Source organism: Tauraco erythrolophus, chromosome 19 (assembly GCF_009769465.1).
Source record: "Tauraco erythrolophus isolate bTauEry1 chromosome 19, bTauEry1.pri, whole genome shotgun sequence".
Lineage (NCBI taxonomy): Eukaryota > Metazoa > Chordata > Aves > Musophagiformes > Musophagidae > Tauraco > Tauraco erythrolophus.
The window spans coordinates 2,238,528-2,265,016 of NC_141483.1; the positions used below are offsets into that span (position 1 = coordinate 2,238,528).

At 54.2% G+C, this 26,489-nt stretch overlaps 1 protein-coding gene across 1 annotated transcript in view; it reads left to right on the forward strand.

The window, feature by feature from the left end:
* NOS1 (nitric oxide synthase 1) overlaps positions 1–16,802 on the forward strand; it is a 37,919-nt gene extending 21,117 nt beyond the window's left edge. The window contains exons 11-28 of the mRNA XM_086623695.1: positions 174–275; positions 1,017–1,211; positions 2,786–2,871; positions 5,669–5,813; positions 6,241–6,345; positions 6,585–6,643; positions 9,200–9,316; positions 9,435–9,609; positions 10,022–10,160; positions 10,935–11,013; positions 11,548–11,741; positions 12,375–12,544; positions 12,787–12,997; positions 13,753–13,840; positions 14,120–14,241; positions 14,762–14,910; positions 15,492–15,686; positions 16,680–16,802. Of these exons, the coding sequence (XP_086479821.1) occupies positions 174–275; positions 1,017–1,211; positions 2,786–2,871; positions 5,669–5,813; positions 6,241–6,345; positions 6,585–6,643; positions 9,200–9,316; positions 9,435–9,609; positions 10,022–10,160; positions 10,935–11,013; positions 11,548–11,741; positions 12,375–12,544; positions 12,787–12,997; positions 13,753–13,840; positions 14,120–14,241; positions 14,762–14,910; positions 15,492–15,686; positions 16,680–16,802 (2,454 nt within the window). The remainder of the gene's footprint in view (positions 1–173; positions 276–1,016; positions 1,212–2,785; positions 2,872–5,668; positions 5,814–6,240; positions 6,346–6,584; positions 6,644–9,199; positions 9,317–9,434; positions 9,610–10,021; positions 10,161–10,934; positions 11,014–11,547; positions 11,742–12,374; positions 12,545–12,786; positions 12,998–13,752; positions 13,841–14,119; positions 14,242–14,761; positions 14,911–15,491; positions 15,687–16,679) is intronic.
* The last annotated feature ends 9,687 nt before the right edge of the window (positions 16,803–26,489 follow it).

The window sequence follows — 26,489 nt, forward strand, 5'->3', positions numbered from 1 at the left end:
GACCACATCTTGGAGGAAGGCAAAATGTCAGTCCTTCATTGCAAGTGCCCTGCCCTGCGGGTGCCTTGTGTCAGCCTGGGTCCCTCCTCTGGGTTCCTCTCCCTGAGTAAGAGATCTTCAGTCCTTGGTTCTTGGCCATTAAAGTGTTGACCTTCTACTGTGTTTTGTTACAGCAAGTGGCCAAGAAAATGAATCTGGATATGAGGAAAACCTCCTCGCTGTGGAAGGACCAGGCCTTGGTGGAGATCAACATTGCTGTGCTGTACAGCTTCCAGGTACCTGAGTAGCAGGACTCCCATTTTTTTGGGGGTCAGGCTTGAGGGACACAGGATGGGACAAGTATGGAGACATCCGTGCAAAGACAATGGCAGCAGCTGATACATTCAGGTGAAATTGGTCTGTGCCTTCCTAATTTTGGGCTGTTCCAGGAGTCTGTAGTGAAATTTAATAACCTCTGAACCCTGGATGTTGCAAAGACAGAACCACCAGCATTTGAGCTCAGCCTGTCCAAAGAGAGTGCCCCGAGGGGGCAAGATCCAGCCCTTTCAGCACGTCCATGGGGCAAGAATTGGCCCAGGTTCTCTCCCTGCCTGCACTTAAAAGTTGAGTAGCAAAGCTAGACCTTGGCAATCCAGCTTCAGAGAGTGGGAGTCCTTCCCTGAACTGGATAGGAACTGCTCCTTGAGTTGTCCAAGCATGAAATCCCCAAGGGGTTGAGCAGAGGATGCTCCATCCCGTTCACGCCATCTTAGTCTTTGCTTGGCCCATGACAGATAGCAGGAGCAACAGCCATCCCATAGCTCATCTACTCAGGAAGGACAAGGGCAGCTTCACAGACTTCTTGGGAAGACCAGGGTCAGCAGCCACCCTGTGTCATCTCCAAAGATACAGTCCTGTAAGACTGTGAGAATGAGGCATATTTGGGTCAAACAGCTCCAAAGGTAAAATCTTGGCTTTTGGCTTCTGGGGTGTATTAACCCACAGCTGTCAGCTCTGCTCTCTTCTCCCTCCGACAGAGCGACAAGGTGACCATCGTGGATCACCACTCAGCCACCGAGTCCTTTATCAAACACATGGAGAACGAGTACCGATGCCGTGGAGGCTGTCCAGCCGACTGGGTGTGGATTGTCCCGCCGATGTCTGGCAGCATCACCCCAGTTTTTCATCAGGAAATGCTCAACTATCGTCTCACGCCCTCCTTTGAGTACCAGGTACTGTCTGCACCCTACCTTCCACCACCGCTGTGTCCCCAAAGGTACGGCCAAGAGCAGAGTGAGAGCTGGAGCTGAGAAGATGCAGGAAAGAGAGAGACACCATCTAATCCCTTCAACAAGCTGTCCCGCGAGGCGGTGAAGCCCATGAACAAGTCTAATTGGTGATTCCCCCTAACGTGGGGTAACAACCCCCTGGAAATTCCACCTTTTCACCTCTTTCATGGCTTTTTGCCCCTTCATGGGAACATGGGACACCTGAAGCCCCAACTTTTACCCTTGGAAGCAGAACTAAGCAGAGCTCCTCCCTTTGGAAGTGCCTAATTTTGCACTTTGAGGGCTAGGTGAGGAAATGACCTGGTAGACCTCGTGTCCCTCCTCTCTCCAGCCTGCAGGTTTGAGTGGATGCCTCCTGCCAGCTTGGGGATCCAACAGTTTGATGGAGGGGTTCTCACCCAGCAGGCCAAGCAGCGGGCTGGAACGCTGGTGCTGGAGTATTTAACACTTCAGACCGTGGGAATAAGGCCCCTAAGCAAACACGTCCTCATTAGCCAACCATCCCTGCTCCGGTGGTTTTCACACAATGTGACCTTTAGTCAAGAGCCCTTAAGGAACAATCACAAACCAGGAGCAGTCTGTTCATTTCTGTAACCAGTCCACCAGGATCCCTGATGGTTCCTGGCCCTGATTACAGACAGCTGCCTGCGAGGGCACGGAATTAGCTTCTGCGTGCTTGTTCCTTGCTTCAGCTGGCTCTCCTTCCCAAAGGGGCTCTTAGGAAAAAAAACAACCTGTGGGCTGGGGAGGGAGAAGGACATGTTTCCATCACTTCTCCCCTTCTGGCATCGCCTGCCTTCTTTTTGCTTGTGGCCTGTTGATGCTCATCTCAGAGGTGAGATGCTGTTGCATTCGGCCAGATGTTGTTACAAGCCAGCAAGGTTTTATTATCTTGCCATTTTTCTGTGCACACTCCGTTGCTCAAGTGCCCCAAGAAACCCATGGGGCTCCATGGATCACAGAATCATAGAACGGTTTGGGTTGGAAGGGACCTTCAAGATCATCCAGTTCCAACCCCCCTGCCACGGGCATGGACACCTTCCACTAAACCAGGTTGCTCAGAGCCCCATCCAACCTGGCCTTGAACACTTCCAGGGATGAGGCAGCCACAACTTCTCTGGGCAACCTGGTCCAGTGCCTCAGCACCCTCAGAGGGAAGAATTTCTTCCTTAGATCTAATCTAAATCTGCCCTCTTTCAATTTAAAGCCATTGCCCCTTGTCCTATCACTACATGTCCTCGTCCAAAGCCCCTCTCCAGCTTTCCTGTAGCCCCTTTAGGTACTGGAAGGTGCTGGAAGGTCTCCCTGGAGCCTTCTCTTCTCCAGGCTGAACAACCCCAACTCTCTCAGCCTGTCTTCATAGATCAGGGACTTATACAGGAGATCAAGAGCTGTGAAGAGGCCAGCTAGTCCTCCTCTTCATGACTAGAGGAATTCAACACTCAGTGCTGTGGACACAGCATTTCTCAAGGCCCTGAGCACTGCCCATCAGCTGTTGCTGCTCTTCTCTCTTCTAGCCGGACCCCTGGAACACCCACGTCTGGAAAGGGATCAATGGGACACCTACCAAGAAGAGGGCCATCGGCTTTAAGAAGTTAGCAAAGTAAGTACCAGTGGGCTCTGAAAAGCCCTGGAGCGTTTGGGGCTGGTCTTGGTTTGGGGCAGCTCTGTTTGCTGTGCTGTTTGACAGCACTACCCTACGGATGTGTGCAAACTGATGGGTTGTGAGCCTGGATCTCAGGCCACTGGAGGCTTTAGCTGCCAAGAGGGACATTTGGAGAAGCAGGCAGTCCTTTGAACACCCCATTAGACCACCAAAATGCGTGTGACCGGGTCAATACCAGATGTTACATACCGTCTCTTCTCTCAAGCTGATTCATTCTCCAGTAGAATGGTCTTCAACGTTCCGGAATGGCTTTCTCACTTCTTGGAGGTATATTGCCAGTTTCTCCTTTCACAGCTTCCTGGGGCTGAGAGGTCACCCGTGGGTGTTCAGGGCCATGGTGGCACAAGCAAGATGGAACTTGTGTCCATATTTCTCTTTTTCTCACTGACTCTTTAATTTCTTGAGGAGTGATTGTCTCCAGCGCATGTCTAAACCTCCAAACACTCACTTTGCAAGGAGAGGGGAGACAGGAATGAGGAATGTCCCTACAGGCAGCAGATGGATCAGGGCCGAGCTGAGATTCACACTTCACGGCCAGTTGACCCCGGTAATGGGCCACGTGAGTCCTTCTCCCCTGCCAAAGCCCCTGGTCAGCAGGGGCGCAGGAATGAAGCATGATTTAGACCCTTTGGCTGATCCTGGACCAAACACCTCCCCTGTGGGCTACTGGCAGAGAGATTCTCGTAGGATCTGCTGTCTCCATCACACCAGAGCCCTGGGCCAAGACAGGGGAAGGCCAGGTCTGCCCCGGTGTCTGTGGCCAAGCTGCCAGGTGGCCTCGTGACGTTCACAGCATCTCCCCATACTTCAGTTTCCCCGAGTCCCTACTATCAGTTCGTTCCCACTCTTCAGCTGTCACCTCCTGGGAGCGATTTTCCACGGCGCATCCATAAACATGATCGGCAGCTGATGGATGTGCTCCTTCGGCTGACACCGGTGCCAGGGTCTGGGCTGCAGCCTGGGGCTGCTGGAGACCAGGGGAAGATGAATTGAGCCATTGAGTTAGAAGAAACAATGCTTTTATTTGTGCGTGGGGGGTTGATAAATGGTTTTATAAAAATGTGAGCGTGGCAGGTAATTTAAAAAAAAATATATATATCTCCATTGTTCCCGATGTAGGGGAGAGGAGTTATTTTTGTAATTCACCATCAATCCTGCCCAGATTGGAGCGAACTGGCTGAACGCGTGGCAGAGCGAGCCCAGCGGTCCCGAACGCCGCGCTTGGCACTGGTCACAGCACGATCTTGATGTCGGTTCCGACAGGCTGGGCTGGCTCTGGCCAAATGGGAGTGTTCAAACCTGCATCCCTGCCCGTCCTGCCCCTTCCCTCCCCTGGGGCCAGCGTAAGCCCTGGGGCCAGGGGACAATGGGGACAGGAGACAATGGGGACATGGGACAATGGGCACAGGGGATAATGGGGACAGGAGACAATGGGGTCAGGAGACAATGGGGACAGGGGACCACAGGGAAACGTTAATGTGCAGAACTACGTTGAGGAGTGGTTGCATAGCAGCAAATATAAATGCTCCTGAGGCTGACTTTGTCATGGAGGGGAGCTGCCTGGAGGAGGCCAGACACATCAGCCTGGTGGGGTTTATTTTCTAGCTCTTCTTTCTGCCCCTCCTTTTTTTTTTTCTTCTCCAAGTGATTTTCCAAACCTAAAGCATTTCTTCCCTCCTTGGCAGGAGGGGCAGGGGAAAGCCAGGCTTTCCTCTCCTGCCAAGTGTCACCAGACCAGCTGCAACCTCCGTTCCCCATAGCTTGTCTGAAGGGGATGCAGGAGTCCTGCTGAACTTGACCACCCTGGGCAGGGTCTGATCACCCTGTCCACGTGAATCAAGCAGCCCTTATTCTTGCAAAAGCCACAGAGATGCTTTGTGCCCTCTCGGCCCACCGAAAACCGCCCCTCCCCTATTGCAACACATCGGGCTAAATCCCGACCTGCCGTTCCGGAGCAGGTCTTTGTAGTGCTGCATCACCTTGGCCAGGATTAGAGATGCCCATGACCTCTCTGGGCCCCTCTGCCCTGCTGTCAGAGCTGAGCCCATGGGCAAAACTGGAGCAAATGCATCCAGTCACGACTGCAGCTCCAGGAGGCAGGTGGCTAGACACAGCCCTGTGAACCTCAAATAAATGTGCAACCTGCTCCTCTGAGTGAAGTTCATCGTGTCACTGGAGTGCAAATCCAAGGCACTACAGCCAGCCTTGCCTCACCTTCTCAGCATCTCGGGGGCTTTGGGCGTGATGTGTGGAGCCTGGGCGCTTCTGCTCGCCTAGGACACCTCCTGCAGAAAGGCAGCTAGAGAGGATTTAGAGATGTGAAGAGATGGAGAAGTCACTGTTCCTCCTGTGCCTGGGGCTCTGGTTGGTTTCCAGCTTTTCCTTGGAGGTCATCTGGTCACTGCTTTCAGCGACCACTGTCCCTCATTCTTCATCTGCTTCTCTGTTCCTGCAGACAGGGCACCTCCACGCTTGGTTTAGCGTTTTCCTCCCTAAAAGCTCTGTCTTCCAGCCCCTCCCATCTAGTCCTCATCTCTGACAAGTCGAGACAGACAGAATCTTCCACAGCTTCCCTGTTTGGCATATAAAGACAAAAAAAAAAAAAAGAAAAAGATCCTGCAGTTTTTAAGGCAGGCTGGTCATTTAATAATAAATAAAATGGTGTGAATAGTCTGGGCTGGAGGCACTGACAAGGAAACGAGCTCTCTTACCAGGATTTATTCTTGTTTCCTAGAGCTGTGAAGTTCTCAGCCAAGCTGATGGGCCAGGCCATGGCCAAGAGGGTCAAAGCGACCATCCTATATGCCACGGAAACAGGGAAGTCGCAGGTCTATGCAAAAACCCTGTGTGAAATCTTCAAGCACGCTTTCGATGCCAAGGTATCGCACCCGCTCCCAGCCCCTGCACACCTCTGGGTGCCCCAAGGGAACAGATGGCTGTTGGAAAACACATGGCTCAACACAGGTGGAGCTTCCCAGCTGCCAAAGGTCTCCAGCAGCTCCCAGGATATGACCTTGGGGGTCTGGATTGAAGCTTGCACAGGAATTTTCCCAGCTAATACTCCTGCAAGCATTGTAACATACCTATGTCTGCTGCTTCTCAGGTGGTAGCCCCATGGTTTGTCCATGTCCCTTGAGGCTCTTGTTCTCATCCTCCCCTTGTGGAGATCCCTGCTAGTGCACTGGCATGGAGTCAGCAAGGATACGCTGCTCCCATCCCTGGGTGGGCTGGGGTCCATCCCAGGAGACTGTCTGGTGGTATTCCCCCCCACCAAAAGCCTCCTGCTAACACCTCTGTCGCTCCCAGGTGATGTCCATGGATGAGTATGACATTGTGCACCTAGAGCATGAAACCATGGTCCTGGTGGTCACAAGCACCTTTGGCAATGGAGACCCACCTGAGAATGGAGAGGTAGGACCAGGCTTGGGGTGGGTGACATTGGCAGGGACACGGGCAGGGGACAGGTGGTGGGGAGCGGGGATGAGCATCCTCTTTTTGCTCAGCTTGAGCTGGAATGGCCCAAAACAGGTGCTGGGGACAGCGAGCAGCAAGTAGAGCTGCAGCCCAGGCTTCGGTCTCTGCTCTGTTTCCTGCAGACACTGGCAAAACTGATGGTCTTTTTTTTTTATTATTTTATTTCTTCTCTGTAGAAATTTGGCTGCGCATTGATGGAGATGAAGAATCCCAACTCCAACCTGGAGGAGAGGAAGTAAGAGCACCCCAAAACCCTCCCTTCCCACTCACAAGCCCAGCTAGCAGGCAGCTCCACAGAAGCTCCTCTGCTTTCCTCCTCTCGGAAGGGAACGTGGAATCCCCACGCAGGTTTCAAGTTTGCAGAGGTCCGAGGGATGGAACCTGCCTGGAGGACCGGGGATGGAGCAGGCAGAGGTCCCAGGGAGGACGACAGCACCGAGTCAGGCATGCCTGTGGACTCCAGCTCGTAATTCCCTGGGCTGGTGTTTTAAAGTTTGTCTCTTCAGCTGTGAGAGGCAGGCATCTACAAAAAACCCCAAACAAATAAAAGCAGGAATTCTCCCCCAAATCACTGAATCTGAGAGCTGGGGCTGTCCAGGAGACATCAAAATAGTAAGACTTGGAAGCAGAAGGGAGCTCCCAACTATGTGGATGTAGGTGGGCGAGGGCTTGAGAAGCAAATTTAACATCTTGCATCACGTGGAAACATTTCTAGGGAAAATAAGAGCCGTTAGAAATTCTGGCTGTGAAGTTTGTAACGGCGAGTCTGGAACCGGGACCTTGGAGACAGGGGCTGGGCTTTTAGAAAGTCGCCCATTGCTGGGAGATGAGCCTCAAGCATCTCAGTGCACGTTCCCGAGGCTGGGAAGAGAGAGCAGCAGAAAAGTGTTAAAAATTTGGGACCTCCTCATATTTTAGCTATTAAGTACAAAATATGGCGATGTAGCAGCCTCGCAGTGATCACCTTGCTGCGCGGCCAAGTCATCTGAGGGCTCCCCACCAGGCTGGAGAGTCAAAAACCCGTTAGGTTTCTAATGACCTCATGCCTTCACGGGGCCAGCTGACAAAACGGGACGTGCAGGCTGCCCTGGAGGTGTCTGGGTGGAGAAGGACCAGGCTGCGCGTGGTTCCATCACTCTTTGGGGCTGGGTTGGTGCACCATCGGGCTGAGGTGTTGCCCATGGCAAGCCAGGCAGATTTGAGGAGGTCAAAAGCTCCTGAGCTCAGTGCTGGCTGTCCCAGTCCCCTCTAAATGTAATTTAAGGGACTGGCAGGAGTTTCTAAGCGCCAGGACAGCCGGTGGCTTGGTTACCTGGCAGCAAAAGTGGTCAGAGAGCTGGAAACGGCGACCTGCGAGGGACAGATCAAAAGGGTGAGAGCTATTTCATCTGAAGAAGAGGAGACAGAAATGCAGCGCGGTAGCAGACTTCACCTACGGAAAAGGTGACTACAGAGGCGCAGGGAATAAATTACTCCCCGTGTCCTCCCCCGGGACAGGACAAGAGGTCATCGCTCTGGATGGTAGAAAGAGATGCTGACGTGAAGCATGAAAAAAAGCTTTTGCAATGAAAAAAGGCGTCCTGGAGGAGACTGTTGAGGGAAGGGGAGCAGAGCTAGCCTGGCGTCTGTAGGAAAGGTCTGGAGAGGGCAGCTCCTGCCCATGCGCCCCACGGGATCCCAGCTCCATGTCCACCAGCGGATACTGAGGGTGGCTGAGACCCCACAGGGTGGGCATCTGTGGCCTCTCTCCGCAGTCAAGAGGTTTTGCTACGATCGTATATTTGGTTCCTTGTGACCTACAGCAAGGGTTTTCCGAGACATTCACAACCCTTCCATGTCTAAGGACCCGCGGTCCAACGCAGCCCACCTTTCACCAGCCGGCCCCTGCCACAAGGACCTATTCCCTGCAGCAAAACTTGCTGGTGTCCCCACCTTAGACCCAGCACCTGGAGGGGAATTTGGGCTTCATGCCCATCTAAACTGGTGGGCTGTACTGCCCTGCCTTGGCCACGTAACCCCAGGTGAGGATGTGGCCCAGGGACAGGGGAGAAAGAAGTGGCTCCATCCAGAGGGAGTGAAGCAGGAGAGCATGAGAGGTCTGGGCAGAGAGGAGGAGGCTCTGGAGCAGAGGTGGGCTCTGCTCTGCGACCCTGGCAGCTATTTTGCCCAGGGGTTGTCTCCTCTGCCTGCCGTGCCGTGCGGGTGCAGGAGGTCTGCTGTGACTCATCCGCATACCACTGCTGCGTTGCTCTGCCAGTATATTTAGAAACCCTTGTGTAGAGCAATTTCTGAAGATGGTTCAATTCAGAAATACTTCTGCTGGTGTCAGATTTCTTTTCTCTGCTCCCCTTCCCCCTCCTCATCCCCTCTTCTCTCTCACTCCCTTTTTTATTTTTCTTCCTATGAATGAAAAAACCTTCAGAATATCTGTTCAGACACATGCCCGACCTTGTGTGCAGTCAGGGAAGGGCAGGTAGAACCAAAGCTCCTGTCAGCTCTGCACCACTGGGGACAATGTGGTGGCCAACACCTGGGTCAGCCCACCGGAAGGTGACTGGAGGACCCCATGGAGCAGACCAGGGTGGGATGCAACACATGGGCTTACCCCCAGGAGGGAGGACGTTTCTCTGCTCCAGCCACTGATCACAGCACCCTGAAATATGGAGCCCTGAGCTTGAGCCTGCTCCAGTTTGGTCTCCTCCATAGCCTGGGGTCCTCCAGTTACTTCCCAGTGGGAACCACAGGCACGTTGGCCACCACTGTTAACACTTGATGCTGTTGCTGTTCGCAGGAGCTACAAGGTCCGTTTCAACAGCGTCTCCTCTTACTCGGATGCACGGAAATCCTCAAGCGATGGCCCTGACTCCAGGGACAACTTCGAAAGCACGGGGCCGCTGGCTAACGTCAGGTAAATGGGATGGGGTGGGAGGCAGCAATTTCGCTTCCCTCATGCTGGTGTTGGCCGTGGTGGCACAGGAGGGGGAGATGTCGATGTTGGTAGCCACAGCTGTGCCATCTCTCTGCAGGTTCTCCGTGTTTGGGCTGGGGTCACGGGCTTACCCCCACTTCTGCGCCTTTGCCCGGGCAGTGGACACCCTCCTGGAGGAGCTGGGTGGAGAGAGGATCCTCCGCATGGGAGAAGGGGATGAGCTCTGTGGCCAGGAGGAGTCCTTCAGGACCTGGGCCAAGAAGGTCTTCAAGGTAACCCGCTTCCCGTGTCCTCCAGGGAGGAGCAGAGGGGAGAAGGACGCAGGGAGAAAGCAAAGCTGCTGGTTAGAGCTGGACCAAAACCCAGCCTCTCCATTCCTACACTGGGACACCCATCCATCACCCTAGCCCACAATAAAGAGGTTCTCCATGTTTCGGTGGAGCTGACACTCTGGTTTGTGCTGACCAGAGGGTGAGCACTATATTGAATTCCTGTGTTACGCCAGATGCCTGGGGGAGGAGGGCACCACCAGACACGCCTACGGCCACCAGTAGAGCCCTACACCATTGAGGCCACCTCCTCCTCGTGTTGGCTGAGGTGGGGTGGGAACAGGGGGGTTGCAGGGCTTGGACGGAAAGCCCAGGGACAGCGGTGAGATGCCTGAGAGCCTGGTGTGTGCTGCAGGCAGCGTGCGACGTGTTCTGCGTCGGAGATGACGTCAACATTGAGAAGGCAAACAACTCCCTCATCAGCAATGACCGGAGCTGGAAGAGGAGCAAGTTTCGCCTGACCTATGTGGCTGAAGCCCCAGAACTCACACAAGGTATGAAGACAGGGTCAACCTGGAGGGCTCTAGGAGTGGGGCAGGTGGAGGAGAAGACACAGCAGGCTCAAGCGAGGACAAAGGAGCTGAATCTCCTGTGTTAATATTCAGTGTTAAATTTCCAGCATTTTGGTCTTGTGTTTCCCCTCCATCACATGCCCAAGGAGCAGTTTGTGATGGTCTCAGGCCCTCTAGCTGGTCGCTGTCCGTGTCTGTCACAGAGCTGTTGGGATATGATCTGATCTCCCTCCTCCTGACCCCATTTGACGAAGCAAAGAGCTGGAAACCTGGGAGCTTTCCAAGCTGGCTTCGTCCCAGTGCCGCTCCGCTGAGCGTTGCAGTGCGACGGCAGGTCCAGCCCACCGACACCTGGCCCCTCAGCACGGGTCCTGCAGCTGATGATCTGCCGCACTGGCTTAGCTCTTCCCAAATTCAGGCACTTTGCTACCAGCCAGGTGGTACCGGCAGCGAGAGGCACATGCCGGCGCGTGAGGGCACGTCCCCGTGCCTCGTGCGAGCGGTTTCGGAGTCTTCCTCAGTCATTAACAAAAGGGACACGGGTTTGGTTCCCCCCTTGGGCTTCCTGATCCCCCAGGCTGGCTGAAGCTTTGCAGGAGATGGAGACAGGAGGCCGGTGGAGCCCACGGTGCGTGGGTGTCAGCCAGCTCCGGTCCGAAGGGCTGAACCCGCAGCCATGGCCGACAGCCCTGCAGAAGTCCTGTCTGCCTTGGCTGTGCTCCGTGGCGTTGCTCCACTGACTCTTCTCCTCTGCAGGACTCTACAGCATCCACAAAAAACGCGTCTACGCAGCCCGGCTCATCACACGCCAGAACCTGCAGAGCCCAAAGTCCAGGTAGGAGACGCAGCTGCCCCGGGATCCGCGGGAGCTGACTGCACTCATGGTGCACCCAAGTGTCCACCCAAGTGTCCACCCAAGCGTCCCGTGACCCCCGAGCGTCCCATGGGTACCATCTTGTGCAAATCCTCACCAAGCCACGCCAACCCAGCGAAGGGCGTTTCCTGCCTTTTATACAGTGGAATCTCTGCTGCTGTGTAAATTAACGTGCTGCCCGTAAGGATGAGAAGATGGGTGGCTTGTGGAGTGGCAGGGTGCATGTGAAGAAAGGACAGAATTCCTGAAGCGAGAGGTTAAACTGGTTTTTCCCTTTTAAATAGCCCCCGAGGGTGAGTTGGCAGCCAGGGGAGGTGGACACGGCAGTGTCCTTCCTAGCTCCCTGCTGCAGCTTTGGTGACGTGCTCAGCGGGGCACCAGGGCTTGGACGTGCCACCACTGCCCAGCACACCCAGTGGCTCTTGAGGTCAGAGCTCAGCGACTCCCCGAAGGACTCCCCCAAAACACATCCTGCTTTTTCTCCTTTCCCTGTAGCCGCTTGACAATTTTCCTGCGCCTCCACACCAACGGACACCAGGAACTTCAGTATCTGCCCGGGGACCACTTGGGCGTGTTTCCAGGGAACCATGAAGACTTGGTCAATGCCCTGATAGACAGGCTTGAAGATGCTCCTCCAGCCAACCAGCTGGTGAAGGTGGAGCTCCTGGAAGAGAGGAACACAGCTCTAGGTAACCAGGGCCACCTCTAAGTAGAGGTAGCTCTCTCCTCCTCACCCACCCCTTGTAGTGGTTCTTGTAGCTCCTCGGACAGGTAGGTGACTCCCAGGAGAAATAATTTCCCATCTCATTGGTGCATTTGCTTGGAGTGATGGGAGCACCTTCTTCAACCTTCCTCTGCCCAGAGCCATTGCTCATCATTTAGGGTGTAGAGCAAGGGTTTGAAAGGTGAGCAAGGCCCTGGGGAGATGTTTCCTTGTTCTTCAGAAAAATCAAAGGTGTTAATATTCTCATGGAAAGAGCAATGTCTAGGACTGGAAAGGAAAGTTGAGGGATCTTGATGGACCAACTCAACACTGTATTTCAGGGATAACTGATACCCAACTGCCACGCACAGTGTAACAGGAGATGGAAAACAGCATTAACTCGGTGACCAGGGCTGAAGGTTGTGGAGTATCAGACTCTGCATTTGTGCGCGTTGTACAGCATCTCAGTTGTCGCATGAGGAATCTCATTGGCTCTTCTTTCCAGCTCTTCATCATTCACTGTCTCAGAGCTGAGCAGGGGGAATCAAAGCAAGGATTTGTCCGCCTTGGCTCTTATGCTCGGCTGATCCCATGGTTATGCTGAATTCCCTCCTGGCAGGTGTCATCAGTAACTGGACAGACGAGAACCGTGTCCCACCATGCACCATCTTCCAGGCTTTTAAGTACTACTTGGACATCACCACCCCTCCCACACCCCTGCTGCTGCAACAGTTTGCTTTGTTGGCCACCAGTGACAAGGAGAAGAAACGTCTGCAGGTCCTTAGCAAGGTAAAGCCTCAGACCCCAAGCCCCAAGTTCCTCAAGGTCTTGGGGCCAACCACAACTCCAGGGCACTGTCACCCCACACTGCGGTTAGGCTGAGTCTCTACCCATGACAGCTGGGCTCCTCCTGCCTGCCACCCACCCCAGCTTTGCCATAGGCCTGGTGGGATATCGGTAGAGGCACCTGGCTTGGAAGAGGTCGATGCTGCAGCTCTCTCCTCCCTTCCTCCCTCTTTTCCTGGCTGTAGGGCTTGCAGGAGTATGAAGAATGGAAGTGGTCCAAGAACCCCACCATCGTGGAGGTGCTGGAGGAGTTCCCCTCAGTGCAGATGCCCTCCACGCTGCTGCTCACACAGCTCCCCCTCCTCCAACCACGCTACTACTCCATCAGCTCCTCCCCGGACATGTACCCAGGCGAGGTCCACCTCACCGTGGCAGTGGTCTCCTATCGCACAAGAGGTACCACGCTCATGCAGGGGTCAGTGCAGACAGGCCTGGTGTAGGGAGCGAGGGAAAAGCATTCACACGTGGTAAACACCACAAGGTCTTTGGCAGAGGGATGTTATTTTAAAGCCTTTCTACCTGCTGCAGTGACTAGGTTCCTTCAACCCATGACACTGCTGTCCCATGGTATGGAGAACGGCCATCCATCAAAGGGCAGAGATGCCAGGTCTGAGTCAGGTACCAGCAACAGACCAGCCACAGTAGATCCAAGCTCCACGTGAGATCATTTCTTTGCCCACACTAAAGCCCACGCTGCCACAGCTAGCCAGATTTCTGTACCTGGGCAAGCACGGATGTATCCAAGCAGCCTGGGTCATGGTGTAGATGGACACAGCCGTGTCTCCCCTGCAGCAGGCAGGACACAGGGGAAGACACTGGCCAGTCTTCTGGGGTTGCCATGGAGGGCTTGTGTCTAGAAGTGCTACAGCATGATGCTGCTTCTGCCAAAAAGGACCGAAGAGAAGTTGGGTGCTTCCCAAGTATTGCAGAGGTCCAGTTATGCCAGGGCTGTGTCCTGGGTGAAGCTGGGTAGCTCCACAGAGGGATCCAAGCACCAAACTTCTATCAAGTTCATGGGAGATGGATGCAGAGATACTAAAGTTTTCAGTGAGGTGTTCATGTGGAAAGTAGTGGGAAGGGTTTCCAAAAGGAGAGCAACTGGAGTAGTTGGCTGGTGTGTCAAGTACTGACCCCCTCTTCTCTCCTCCTAGATGGAGAAGGACCGATCCACCATGGAGTCTGCTCCTCTTGGCTCAATCGGATACAGACCGATGAAGTAGTGCCCTGTTTTGTAAGAGGGTAAGTGGTCCATACAGGGCAAGGGGTGAAGAAGATGGGGTGATTCCCCCTTGCAGGATGAGCTCTTTGCCCTCAATTCTTCTTCCCAAAGCACTGAGGGTGCGGAGAAAACAGGGCTGGATTTGCGAGTGAATGGGTCCCTCTCGGGCGCTAAATTATCGCTTGCTGGGATTTCACCTTGATTTTTTCCCTCTTTGGGTGGTGTCTCAGCTTGGTGTGGGCAGAGGCGAGGGAGGGAGCATCCCGCTCGGGTTTAACCAGCATCTTCGATGTGCGCAGTGCGCCCGGGTTCCACCTGCCCCAGGATCCCCAGGTGCCCTGCATCCTCATCGGCCCCGGCACCGGCATCGCCCCTTTCCGGAGCTTCTGGCAGCAGCGACTCTTTGAAATCCAGCACAAAGGTGGGACGACGCTTGTTCCTCCCGTTTCCCATCTCAAGCAGCGCTCAGGAACCCTGGGCTGGTGGGGTGGGAGGGGGGTCCAGCCTCCTGCCCGGGCTGCCCCGGAAGTCAAAGGGTTCCCCAAAGCAATGGCTGTCCCAAGTGCAGGCTTGGAGCTCAGCCCAAACTCCCTGAACAAACTCCATGAAAATCCTCCTGCAAAACTTCCCAAGTTTTTATGGCAGAACTACAGCGCTGGCGTCGGTTTTACGTAAAATACACATTTCTCACTGATCGTGTAGACCATTTAGGGGGGAAAAAAAGTTTGATTTCTCCCCAAAACGTGACACAGACTGCCCTGCTCTGTGACCCCAGGCCACGCTCTGCCCCAGGCAGGGCTGGTTTTTCCTCCCTGCCCGTTTGGCTCCTGGCAGCCTCGCACTGGGCACTGGGGCTGCTGGCAGATCTGGAGGGAGGTGGCTTGCAGAAGGCAGGTATGAGCGGTCTCTGGGCTGACTTACTTCCCCTGTCTCCCCCCCAGGTCTGAAGCCTTGTCCTATGGTCCTGGTTTTTGGCTGCCGACAGTCCAGGATCGACCACATTTACAAAGAGGAGACGCTCTTTGCCAAAACCCATGGTGTTTTCAGAGAGCTGTACACAGCCTACTCCCGGGAACCGGACAAACCAAAGGTGTGCGGTGGGCATCACTCCGCTCCCGGTGCACAGCCCTGGGCAGCCGTGGCCAGCTGGCATGGCGTGGAGGTGCTGGTTCCTTGGCACAGCCATGGTGGCTCATGCCCTGGGAGCTCTGGTTGCTTAAGCATGCAGGATCGTGCCCTTCCCAGTGCACATCCCCATCCCTGTGCCAGCCTGAACCTGTGCCGTGCCCACACCAGGGCTGCAGCTGCGCTCACCAGGCAGGAGCAGACAAGGAGGGGAAAGGCACATCCTCCCAAGCAGGTGGACAGGAGGGATGTCACCCGGTGGGGTGGCCCAAAGCCAGTGCGAACATCTGATCCAAATTCCCACGGCCACCCGGGCAGGGCTGGCAATGAGATATGTGGTGAAGGTGTGAAAATGCAAGAGCAAAATGCTGCTTTGCCGCTTTCCCCATCTCTTTTCTACCGTGCTTCCCCAAAGAGGGGGTGATGTTGTGCTCCTGCCTCGACGGCAGCTGATGCACACGAAGCTGGCTGGAGCGCGCAGGTGGAGAGGGCTGAGGAGCTGCAGTTAATCTCAGCTCCCACCTCCTCCTCCTCCTCCTCCGGCAGAAATACGTGCAGGACGTGTTACAGGAGCAGCTGGCCCAAACTGTGTTCAAAGCACTGAAGGAGCAGGGAGGCCACATCTACGTCTGTGGGGATGTCACCATGGCCGGGGATGTCCTCAAGACCGTCCAGCGCATCGTGCGGCAGCAGGGCCAGCTGTCAGTGGAGGAGGCAGGTGCCTTCATCAGCAAGCTGCGGGTGAGTAGCGTCTACACCACGAGACACCGGGCGAGCTCCTGCCACGGGCGCTGCACCTGGTGCCTCCTCCTGCAGAACAGGCAGCACCAAGGAGACAGGAGCTGGGAGGGGGATTGCGGCTTCCACCCATGCTGCCTGCACCCGGGCAAGGTCGGCAGGGTGATCTTCCAAAGCTTTGGGTGCACAGTGGAAGTCACCTTGCTTTGCAAGAGCTCTGCTCCAGGCTGCAGCCCCCTGAGCCCACACTGGGCTCCTGTTACGAGGCTGGTGCAGTGCTGAGCACTGGTACAAGCTCTTGTGGGCACCCTTGGGAGCCCAGGCAGGGCTTGTTCGCCTGGTTAAGTACCTGCTGTCCCTCCGTCATTGCACCAAGCTACAAGGGCAGTTTGTGGATCCCCTTCCCAAAACCTCCTCTGTCCCTGGGGCTGGCTGGCTGCTGCCCCTGGGCAAACACATTGCTGCAGATGTGGCAGCTGAAGCAGAAGTGAGCTGAGTTTGGGACCCAGGCCCAATAACGGATGCTCCAACAGCGCTGCTTCTGCCCAGGAGGACAACTCAGCCTGATTCCTATGGCATTACCCCTTCTGAAGTAGGACCCCACGCTCCACCCAGGATTCGAGGGAGCCCAGAGCCACGTTTACAGCTGGTTTGCTGGCAAAAGCTCTCTGATGTGGGCTGGTCTAGAGCTACTTGTCCCCGGATGGCCAGGCAGCCCCTGGGTTGGCAGCAGTCGAGGAGGTCTAATGCACCGAGCAGCTCCACCACTGCCCCACACTGTGCCCTTGGGAAGATCATTTCACCTCCCTGCTGGTTCCTGCCCCTCTGCCCTGCCTGTCCCACCAGCTCCTGTGACAGCCCCCGCAACACTCGCTGTGTGTTTGGTCCCTACTCCCAGCACGAGAGCTTTCTGGTGCCGCAGCAAGACCAACCGCTCGTAAATACTCTTTTTTTTCTTTTTTAACCCCACTGCCCCTCTCCCATCTTCCGTTTCAGGATGACAGCCGGTACCACGAGGATATTTTTGGAGTCACCCTGCGTACGTACGAAGTGACTAACCGCCTTAGATCTGAGTCCATTGCATTCATCGAGGAGAGCAAAAAAGACACGGATGAGTGAGTTGACACGTTTATTTTAACCCCCGCAACGCTCTCCCAAGCGCGTGGGCTGCGGGACGGGGAAGGGAGCTTTGACTTTCGCACCCGTGTGGTCCCTCGTGGAGCAGAGGCTGAGAAAAGGCATTTGATTTTTGCACTGGAAGCAGAGGCTGCTGCCTGGAGTCTCCCTGAAATAGTCTGGTTGGGAAAGATCTGGAGACTTTTCTTTCTATTGTTATAAAAACAAGCAAAAGAAGGCAAAAACCTTGACATTTGCAATGTTTGCTTCTGCTCCACAACGCCCTGCCCTTTGCTCAGCTCTGGCTGGGTGGGATTTGGCCTGGCTGAGCAGAAGGATTATTCAGCATAAGGGATGGACGGCTGCGTGGATCCTGCTCCTTGTCCTGCAATCCCTTCCCTGCTGACCCAAAGCAGGTTTCCCAACTTCCCTGAGGTTTGGTAGGAATTTTTCTCCAACGCAGCACATGCTCTGGGGTCTGCAGTACATACAGTTTCCCATTTCTAGGTAGGGACAAGGGTTACCTACCTGCCCACCTCACCCAGCTGCAAAGGGCTCTGGAAATTCCCATCTATGACGTGGTCCCTTGGGAAGTCCGTTGTCCCTGATGCTCCTCACTGCTCCTGCTAAGGCCAGCCTTTCTCCCCTTTGCCTTGCAGGGTTTTCTGCTCCTAACTGGACCCTTCGCCCCAAGGGGATGCCAAACCAGTCCCAGCACCTGCTGCCCCCTCCAGCTGGAGGGCACTGGGTTTTGTATTTCACGGACACGGTGGCTCCTTTTCCACGGGGAACTGCCCATGAAAAGCGCTCTTTCTCTCGTCCTGTTGTTGTGTCATGATGATGATGATGATGATTTTTATTTCCTTTTCTTCCTCTTTCTCTTGCTCTTGTCCTGTGGCCATTTCTTTTCACCCCCTTTTCCCTTCCCTGGATTTCCCCACTGAAGTACGATGGCTTTATAACCTGCAGTGGCTCTTAACAGAACTTCATATTTCTCCTCATGAGGGCATTTTGCAGCTGCATGAAATCACCACCTTCGTGATCATCTGTGGTTTTGTTGTTTTGGGGGGGAGCAGACATGGCACAGGCTGGGCAATGGCTAGGTCCTGTTGCTTTCCCCAGCTTGGGGCTTGGCTGAACCCTTGCATTTCCATGGCTGTCCTTTGGACTTGTACAGACCTGGGCACATGCCCAAGGCTGGGGGCAGATGATGAGCAATGCCCTCGTGCCTATGAACTTTGTTCACCCCTAAGCAGCATGGGTACAAACGTGTCTGTTTTGGTCCGGAGGGTAGGCTGTCTCTGATTCACGAGTCATGACTTCTCCTAAATCGACTCTGCACTATATTTGTCTCCTTCTCTGCTCTCTGTTCACCATGAGCCTCTCCTTTTGCTCAATCCCCACTTTTGCTGGCGTGAAAGTCCTCCCACAAAGGGGCCAAGCACTGAACACACAGGCTGATGTGCGTGTTAGGGGCAAAACTCGCTGCTTGGCCAGGCTGTCCTGCAGAAGGCTTTACAGGAGGCACGTGGTCTGCAGCCCTGATGCTGGTGGGAGAGATTGAGGCACCGGCTGCATCCCAGAGCTTTGCATGCTGTGAACGTGTGAACCCTCTCCCAGGTGAGACTGGAAAGCCATGAGGATGGGAGAGAAGCAGCTCCAGGCCCGGCTGCAAGAAGCACCTCCTGGTAACAAAGCCTTTTCGGAAGGCAGCACTTGGAGGGTTACAGAGGCTCCTGGTCCTTGGTGAAGATGTGCTGACCGAGGACTTTTGAAAGCCCAGAGAGCATCAGCTCCACCTTAGTGCAGCCTCATGAGCAGTTCTAGGACAGCAAACTCCAGCCACTTCCACACCTTTGGGAGCATAAAGTGCCAGCACGGAGTGACCTGCCTGCCAAGAGAAATACACGTGGCATCTTGGTGGCAAGCCAGTGCCTTCTGCACTCTCTGCTCCACCTGCCAGCAGCACGAGCTGTCTCTGACGGGACACCTCATGTGAGAAGGGAGGTGAGATCAGCTGCAAAGATGCTGCGTGATTCTGGGCTCTGACACGCTCACACCTCAGCCCTGCTGCAAAAGTCTGGCCCCAAAAGCAATCTGTTAACACCATCACAGAAAGGTATCGGTCCCTTTACCAGAGAAAAGCTGTCTGCAAGGTAAAGCATGCGTGACCTCGGGTGTCCTCCCTCCTTCTCCTCCCTTCCTCACCTTGAAGGAGGTTTCTCCTCCCTCGCTGCCAGGACGAGGACAGCCAGGCACGGTTGCAGGTCTTGCTGGAGGCAGGGACATGGGGTTGACATTTTGAGCTGGTAGATGCTGATCCTTCCCTCCTGCCCCTGCTCTGCTGCACTGTGCGCTGATGCTGGTATGGAGCAAAGCACCTACACCAGCAACGACTGAGGGTTTAGCCAGGAGCTGCCATGGTGAGCTTTGCTTTCAGAAGGCCAAGATTAGCTGTCCTAAGCCAAAGTCAGAACAAAAACAGCAGCAGGAGGTTTGCTGCTCTCCCAGCCCATGGTACAAGCCGCGCTGGCTCCCCTGGCCCCAGGCTGTGCAGTTATCCCCACCCTCAGCCAGAACCTCCTGCCCTTTCCTGCTGCTTGGCTGGCCAAGCTGTGTCTGACCATCTCCTGCGACTTTGACACCCTGAATGCTTGAAGCAGCTCTAGCCCAAAATCCAGGAGCAAAAGGCCTTTAGGCACTGGGAGAATTTGAGATGCAGGTCTCAGTTTTGCTGGTCCCAGCAGAGCATGTGGTGTGGCGAACCGTGCGAATGGGTGCTGCCACAGTGTGGCCAGAGACGAGCTCGCTGGGCTGCCAGGGCTGTTGGAGACGGGTTTGGAGCCAAGTGCAAGGCCAGGCTTGTGTCGCTGCCTGGGGACTTCATGACCTGCAGGTGAAAGCAGGACAGGACAGGAAAAAGGGCAGCCCCTGGTCCACCTCTGTGGGTTGTGCCCTGATCCCAGTGCAGGCAGTGGGATGGGGGAGCTGGGTCCCTTTGCTGCTGGGATGTGTGAATTTGGGCAGAGGTCCTGTCCGTGGGAGCCAGCTCCCTCACCCCAGAGCAGTGAACATACAGCGAGCCTGGCCCTAACCCCCAATCCTATGGCTGCAGAAACAGAGCTAAAAAAAAAAAACAATGAAACTCATCCTTCTTTTGGGGAAATTTGATTCTGGCTCTAGACTTTGTGCTCTACTCCTTGTAGTAGAAGGAGCAAAGCAATCTGGAGAGGAGGTAGTGCCCAAAGAAACGCCCTTGTCTTCATCCTCTTTCCAGCTCGTCCTGTGTTGCTGGCAGTTAGTTTTCTCCTGTCCTGCCTTCTGCCCGTGTCGGTATAACATCTCCCACCTGGAAGTCATGTTGCTGCTGCAGTCTGTGCAGGGATGAACTGGCTTGCTTTCCCTGCACCCCAAAGCTCACCACCTCCATCTCCCCCTTCCACCTGAGCCACCAGTGGAAACAGCGGGGAAGCGCAGCGGAGAAGGGACCGGGGGGTGTGTGTTGCCTGCGGTGGGATCTCCAAAGGGATCTGTGCAGGGCAGACAGCCAAAGCCATCTCAAGTTCAACAGGCATCGGGTAGGTGAGTCCTTCAGAGCCCTTCGGAGGAGAAATGCTTGTTTAAGGCCAGCTTGCCTGCCTGGCCTGCAGAAGAAACACCCTCCCTGCCATGAAAGCCCATCAAGTTAATACATCCCCCGGGGCTCCGGGCTGCCTCTGCTCCCTCTGCCTGAGCAGAAGCCTTCGCTCCTCACAGGCCACACCACTGGGAATTTTGATTCATTATTTTTTGTTGAGTCAGTCTCGGACACCTTAACTTCTCCTCCATCCCTCTTACCCGCAGGGGCTTTGCACTCCCCTCCAGCTTCATTTTCTCCCACAGCAAAGGGGGAAATAAACTTGCGGATCTGCTTTATCATTCCACAAACGTGGCTCTTCCACCAGTTGTCTAGACTCTGCCCATCTCGGTGTGACATTTCTGATGCGTGGGTGTAGCTGCAATATCTCCAGCATGCATAAACGGTGGAGAGCGACGTGGGGTCCGCCGCAGACCGGTGCCATGAGCTGCTCAGGGGTGTCATGCATGGAGGGGTTGTGCCTCTCGGGCACTCGGTTCCTGAATCTGTCACCTCCGGGTCCCCGCTGCCTGTCCAGGCTCCTGCTCAGCCCCACGCAGCTCCTGCAGCCAGGGGATGCTGGACCTGAAGGACACCCAGCCTGACCCAACGTCCCAGTCCCTCTCCTGGAGGATGTCCACCACTGTCTGTTTTGCAGCAGCTCAGCTCCTTTTTGTTCCCCTGGGATTAAACATGAAGAGGCTTTTCTGTAAACAGGAGATTTAATTTTCAAGACACCATGAAGTGAGGGTTTTTTCCTCAAAGATTCTAATTCAAATGTCCACAGAAAGTTATATATGAACTTGAAAACTCATGGGAATCGGGTCTCTCTTTTCCCAACCTGCTGTGTCCACTAGCAGGGAAAAATAATTTGTTCATTCAGTGCAAGGGTATCTACTGCCTGCGTTGTTGATGACTTCAAAGGTTTCATCTCCCCAGAAGGACTGCCTGGGAGTTTGTTGTTCTTCTATTTATGAAAGACAGCGGGAAAATAATGAGATTTCTGCCATCAGCAGTAGACTCGCAAAGATGACACCTCCACGATCGTTGCTGGGTAGACCTGAGCTCATTGCACTAGAGGAACAGAACCAGTCGCATTCATACTGGCCAGAGACACGGGCTTTGAGTTTGGGCTGTCCCATGCCGCCTGTCCCCTGTCCTGTGCCAACGTGCCCCCAGGGGCGAGCAGGGGACTTGGTTCACACCCAGAGCAGCGTGAGCCAACGTGTCCGTGCCTGAGCAGCAAATGTGCAGCTGTGTCCTGAGAGAACACAATTGCACCTACGCAGAGGAGGAGATGGGAAGAGACAGGAGCTGCGTGCACCTGTGTCCTGTCTGCGATTGCTCCGTTAGTTCCTTTCCTGTTGGTACGTGACGCCTCTCGCCCGTCCCGGGCTGTGAGCCGGGCTCCCTCCACTGCTTCCCTCCGGAGTTTCCCTCCTTTCTCCTTCTCAGCCCTGCCGCAAGGTGCAGCGAGCTGCACAGCAACGGTGGGTCCTGGTGGCAATGGACTTACTGTGCCTTGTGCTGGGAAGAGACTATTGCACCAGGGTTGCCCTCCCGTTCCTGGTCTCTCCAGAGATGCTCCAGGCACACAGAGACTGAGGGACGAGGGGAACAGATGACTTCATTTCACAAGTGAAATTCTTGGTGAGCAAATTCTCCCTGGGATAACGGAAAGCAAACTTATAGCCCTGCTCAGCCGTGCTCTGCAATTAACCTCCCAGTGATGGGGTTTTACAGGGGTACCGAGGCGATGCAGGGTTAGAGGGTGGGCACAAACTGGACACCATCTTCTGCAAGCACTGCAAGTACCTACCAGGTACTGGAGACCACGTTTTTATGAATCTTGGGGCAGGGGGAGAGGGCATGTTTGCATTTGAAGCCTCATGGACTTGCACCAAGTCCAAGCCAAAGCTGCTGCCTCCCAACTTAACGACCGCTGAAGCCGTTACAGCCTCTGATTTACACCTGTGGGGAAGCTGCAGAGAGTTCCCAGCGTATTTTGGAAGAAGAATTTAATGCTCAAAACTAAATTTTGTTCCTGCTTTCACTGGGGACCAGTTCTCAGCTTCAGAATTGCTCTGATAACTTTGCAATCGCTTTGATAGTTCCAGAGGGGAGCGCAGTCCCTTTACGGAACAGATGGAGACACATTTTCAGGACCATTCAACTTTGCCGTAACTCTGTCTTTGTTATAAGAATTTCTTCTGCTATAACAGGAGGAGCAGAATTTGGCCAGTGCTGAACGCTCTTGAAAACTGTATGTCCTGGTCTAGTGGAAGGTGTCCCTGCCCGTGGCAAGGGGGGTTGGAACTAGATGATCTTGAAGGTCCCTTCCAACCCAAACCATTTGATGATTCTATGATATTCCTGAATTTGGACAACGTTAGTCTAGACTCTGAGTCCTGCCAGATACAAAACGCCTTCCACGCCTACCGGCTTCAGTGGTGGTGGGGATTTCAGCAGCTTGCAGGATCAGGCTTTCACAGCAGCAGCAGCAGCAGCAGCAGCAGCAATTTCATGATGGCAGTATTTTTGCGTGTGTCAATCTGCACTTGCACTTGCCTGCAATGCATGACTCTAGCAAATCCTTTGACATCTACCCTCACCAGGGAGATCTGAGCTCTAGCTTCTTCCATATGGCCGTGCGTATTTAATAGGAAATCAGGGGAGCTGGAGAAAGCTAATGAGATTGCTGCTTTAAAGCACTTGGTTCCAGAAGTAAAGCAGACCTTACCAGAGGTCAAAATTGGCTTGTTTTTAGCATGGGTACAAGGGCAACTCCTGAAATATTTAAGCATTGTAATGCAGATACACCTTTTTCCTGCTGTGCCAGGAATGAAGTAGACTAGAAACTCTTGGCCTCCACCCCTACAGATGTTTGGCTGTGATGGAAGTTTGAGCCACGGAAATCACAGGAAAAAGAAAAAAAAAAAACAGATTGTGAGTTCATAGCTGAGCAGCCGCAGCTAGCAAGGCTGCTGCTTTCCTGCCTTACTCATTCATGTACCCACCTGGCCAGATTTCAGGGAGGGAGGAGGGAGGAGGGAGGAAGCACTTCAAGAATAAGAAAACTAAACGCATGAGCCTCGCCCTGAGAATCCCTCCTGTACCAGGAACCTACAGGCCCAGGCTGTGCAGCTATTCATCATCACCAGGGCAGGGAAGTGGGAAATACACTGGGAGCTTGCCCTGGACCCATGGGCCAAAGCTTGAGGAGCTGTTCTGGGGCTGCGGAAAAGCAGGAGTGTGGAGCTGGGCTGTGGGTAGACGACTGCATGGCCTGACCGCAGCGTTTGTGCACAGCTCTCTGTAGGGCTGGTTCAGAAATCTGCTCGTGGATAACGCTGGGCAAAGTATTTTTTCTTTTGGGGGCATTCTTAATACTGCAAAAATGTAAAGACTAAATAGTGGAAAAGTTGGTCTAAAAGAGCAACTGATTTGGGGCTTCTTTTCGTTGCTTCGTTTTCATGTGTTGGCTTTGAGTGGGGAAAGTAAAAAAAAAAAAGGTATATCAATTGTTTTCAATTTTAAATTGAATATTTTGTCCCCACAATAACTGCTAATGGGATTTTAAAATTTTCCAAGGGCAACAAAACTGCCTTAATATGTATTCAAATCCAACAAGAGGCATTAGCACTACTCGCTTCTGAACCTGCTGTTTTATTTTTCTCTCTGTGTGATCGTGGCACGGAATCATGTCTGAACAAAACACACTTTAGAGTACTCAACAGGATCTCCAGAAACAGAAGATGGTGTTTCAGAATCTCCCAGCATTGAAGTGATGGCTTTGAAGCCAATGAAATTCAATGTGAAATTTCTTCTTTGCTAGAATTCTACAAAATAGGCAAATGTCCACAATTCCCAAGGTTAAACGTGCTCTGCTGCCTTCAGATGCCTTCAAAAAACCCTGGGATCTGTATCCTGAAAAGAGCTTGAGAATAAGTTCCCTAGTCTGCAGCAACATCCCCCAATTGTGTAGACAATTCCCCAAGAAGTAGATGAGCAGAGCGAGATGCCTTTCAGCCGTTGCTTTTCAGATTGCATGTAGTTAGGAACACGAGTTCTGCCAGCTGCCCAGGGAATTTGATATTCAGTGCCAATTAATTTTTGTAATAGGAGTGGGGATTTGTTCCCTCGATTCCCTGAGGCACCTTTGAAAAGCATAAGCCTCAAGGGTTGGTTTGGATTAATTTTTTTTTCCTGGTGGCCTTTTTCCCGAAGAGCAGTGGTGCCAAGATGAGAAAGGGGACCGGTCTGTGAAGGGTAGCAACTTTGGGGCAGGCAACTCCCAAACTTTCCACTGCAGACGTTCTCTAAACTCTTCAGACGTGGGTAAATTCTGCTCTGCTAGTTGGGACTCCAAACTCTTGCTGCTCTCTGGTCCTCCTGCTCCTTCCTCCCTCCCCTCAGCACCTCCTCATGTCACTGTGCCTTCATTTGGTTTATAAAACAATGCCATGATTTAAGACTGGCACATGATCTTTACTCTCACTTCGCATCCCATACGACACGTATGTGTGGAGGATGGGGGCAGCTTATTTTGTAGCTTTCTGTGTGATCCTAAGGTAGGTTTCTTCCGAGGAGTAAAGGGGTGGGGACAGTGGGAGCAGGGATGAGCCGGTGTTGTATTTGATCATACCAGTGCTTTAAGCGGTCAGAAACATGGTTTTCCCCTACCTCTGAGCTCTCAATGCTGCTAAAATCTCTGCCATTCGTACAATGTACTCCAGCCCCCTCTCTCGGACTGACTCTGGCTCTGTCTGCAAGATATCCACATTGTTCTGAAGCATGCACCTCTTTCTGTATAGTTCCAATCTTCTGATTTTATGGAATACTTATGCCTGTTTGCATTACAGTCAAAATAAAAAAGTGAACTAAAATCTAGCGGACCTCATTCTCTTATCTCTGGGGTTTTAACGCTGAAAGGCCTCTCCTGATACCTTGGCCTTGCTACGAATAGGATCATGGCATCAATTAGCAATATCTATTTATCTGCAAGACAGCAAGACATTCTTGTAAGGTTGCTTGAGTCACAGAGTTACACGTTCCACACCTTTGACACCACATCCACCAGGAAAACGCTGCAGTCGAGCAAGGAGGGCTGTCTGCACACAATGCGGGCAACTTTCTGTGCCGGATCCTCAGGAACGCAGCCCGGCAGGACCTGAGGGACCCAAGCAGTTCGGTTAGCAAAAGGAACAGCTACGTGCAGCCAGGGGAATGGGCCAGAGGTATGGCCGCGGCTTTTTACATCGGAAAGTAGTCGGTCACTGTAGTGGCATCCCCAGAGGCACAGCAGCAGTGCCACCCCAGGCGTGGCAGCGGTGCGACTTCAGACATCGCCACGTTGCTGCCCCAGACGCAGCAGCGGACACCGCGGTGCCACCTCGCACACCACCCCGGTGTTACCCGTCCCCACCGCGGTGCCACCTCGCACACCACCCCGGTGTTACCCGTCCCCACCGCGGTGCCACCTCAGCCAGCGGTTCCCCTCCGCCCCGCTGCCTGCCCAGGGCGGACCGGCACACTTGCACGCCCCTGGCTCCCTGCAGCCTCCCTGGGACGCAGGGTCGGCCTCGGTCCCTAACCGACTGCCCAGCTCTACCGGGGCGGCCGGCGGAGCCGACGGCCTTTGGAGGGACCGGGCGTCCCCGCACCGACACGCCCCTTGGAGGGACTGGAACTTTGCAGACGCTCCCTAAGCCCCGCCGTTGCCCTTGACTGAGCGAGGCGGCGCGCTCCGCTCTGCGCCGCGGCACTTGGCAGACGCTCCCTAGCGCCTACACGGGGAAGGCACCGCTCTGCGCTTTGCGTGGTGGCGGCACTTGGCAGACGCTCCCTAGAGCCTACACGGGGAAGGGACCGCTCTGCGCTTTGAGCGGCGGTGGCACTTGGCAGACGCTCCCTAGCGCCTACACGGGGAAAGCGCCGCTCAGCTGTGCGCTTTGCGTAGTGGCGGCACTTGGCAGACGCTCCCCGGGCCGTTCCTCCGCCTATCGCCCCGCACCGGAAGCAGCAGACGCTCCCTAACCCCTCCCGCGGGGAGGGCGCTCAGGTAAACATCCAAG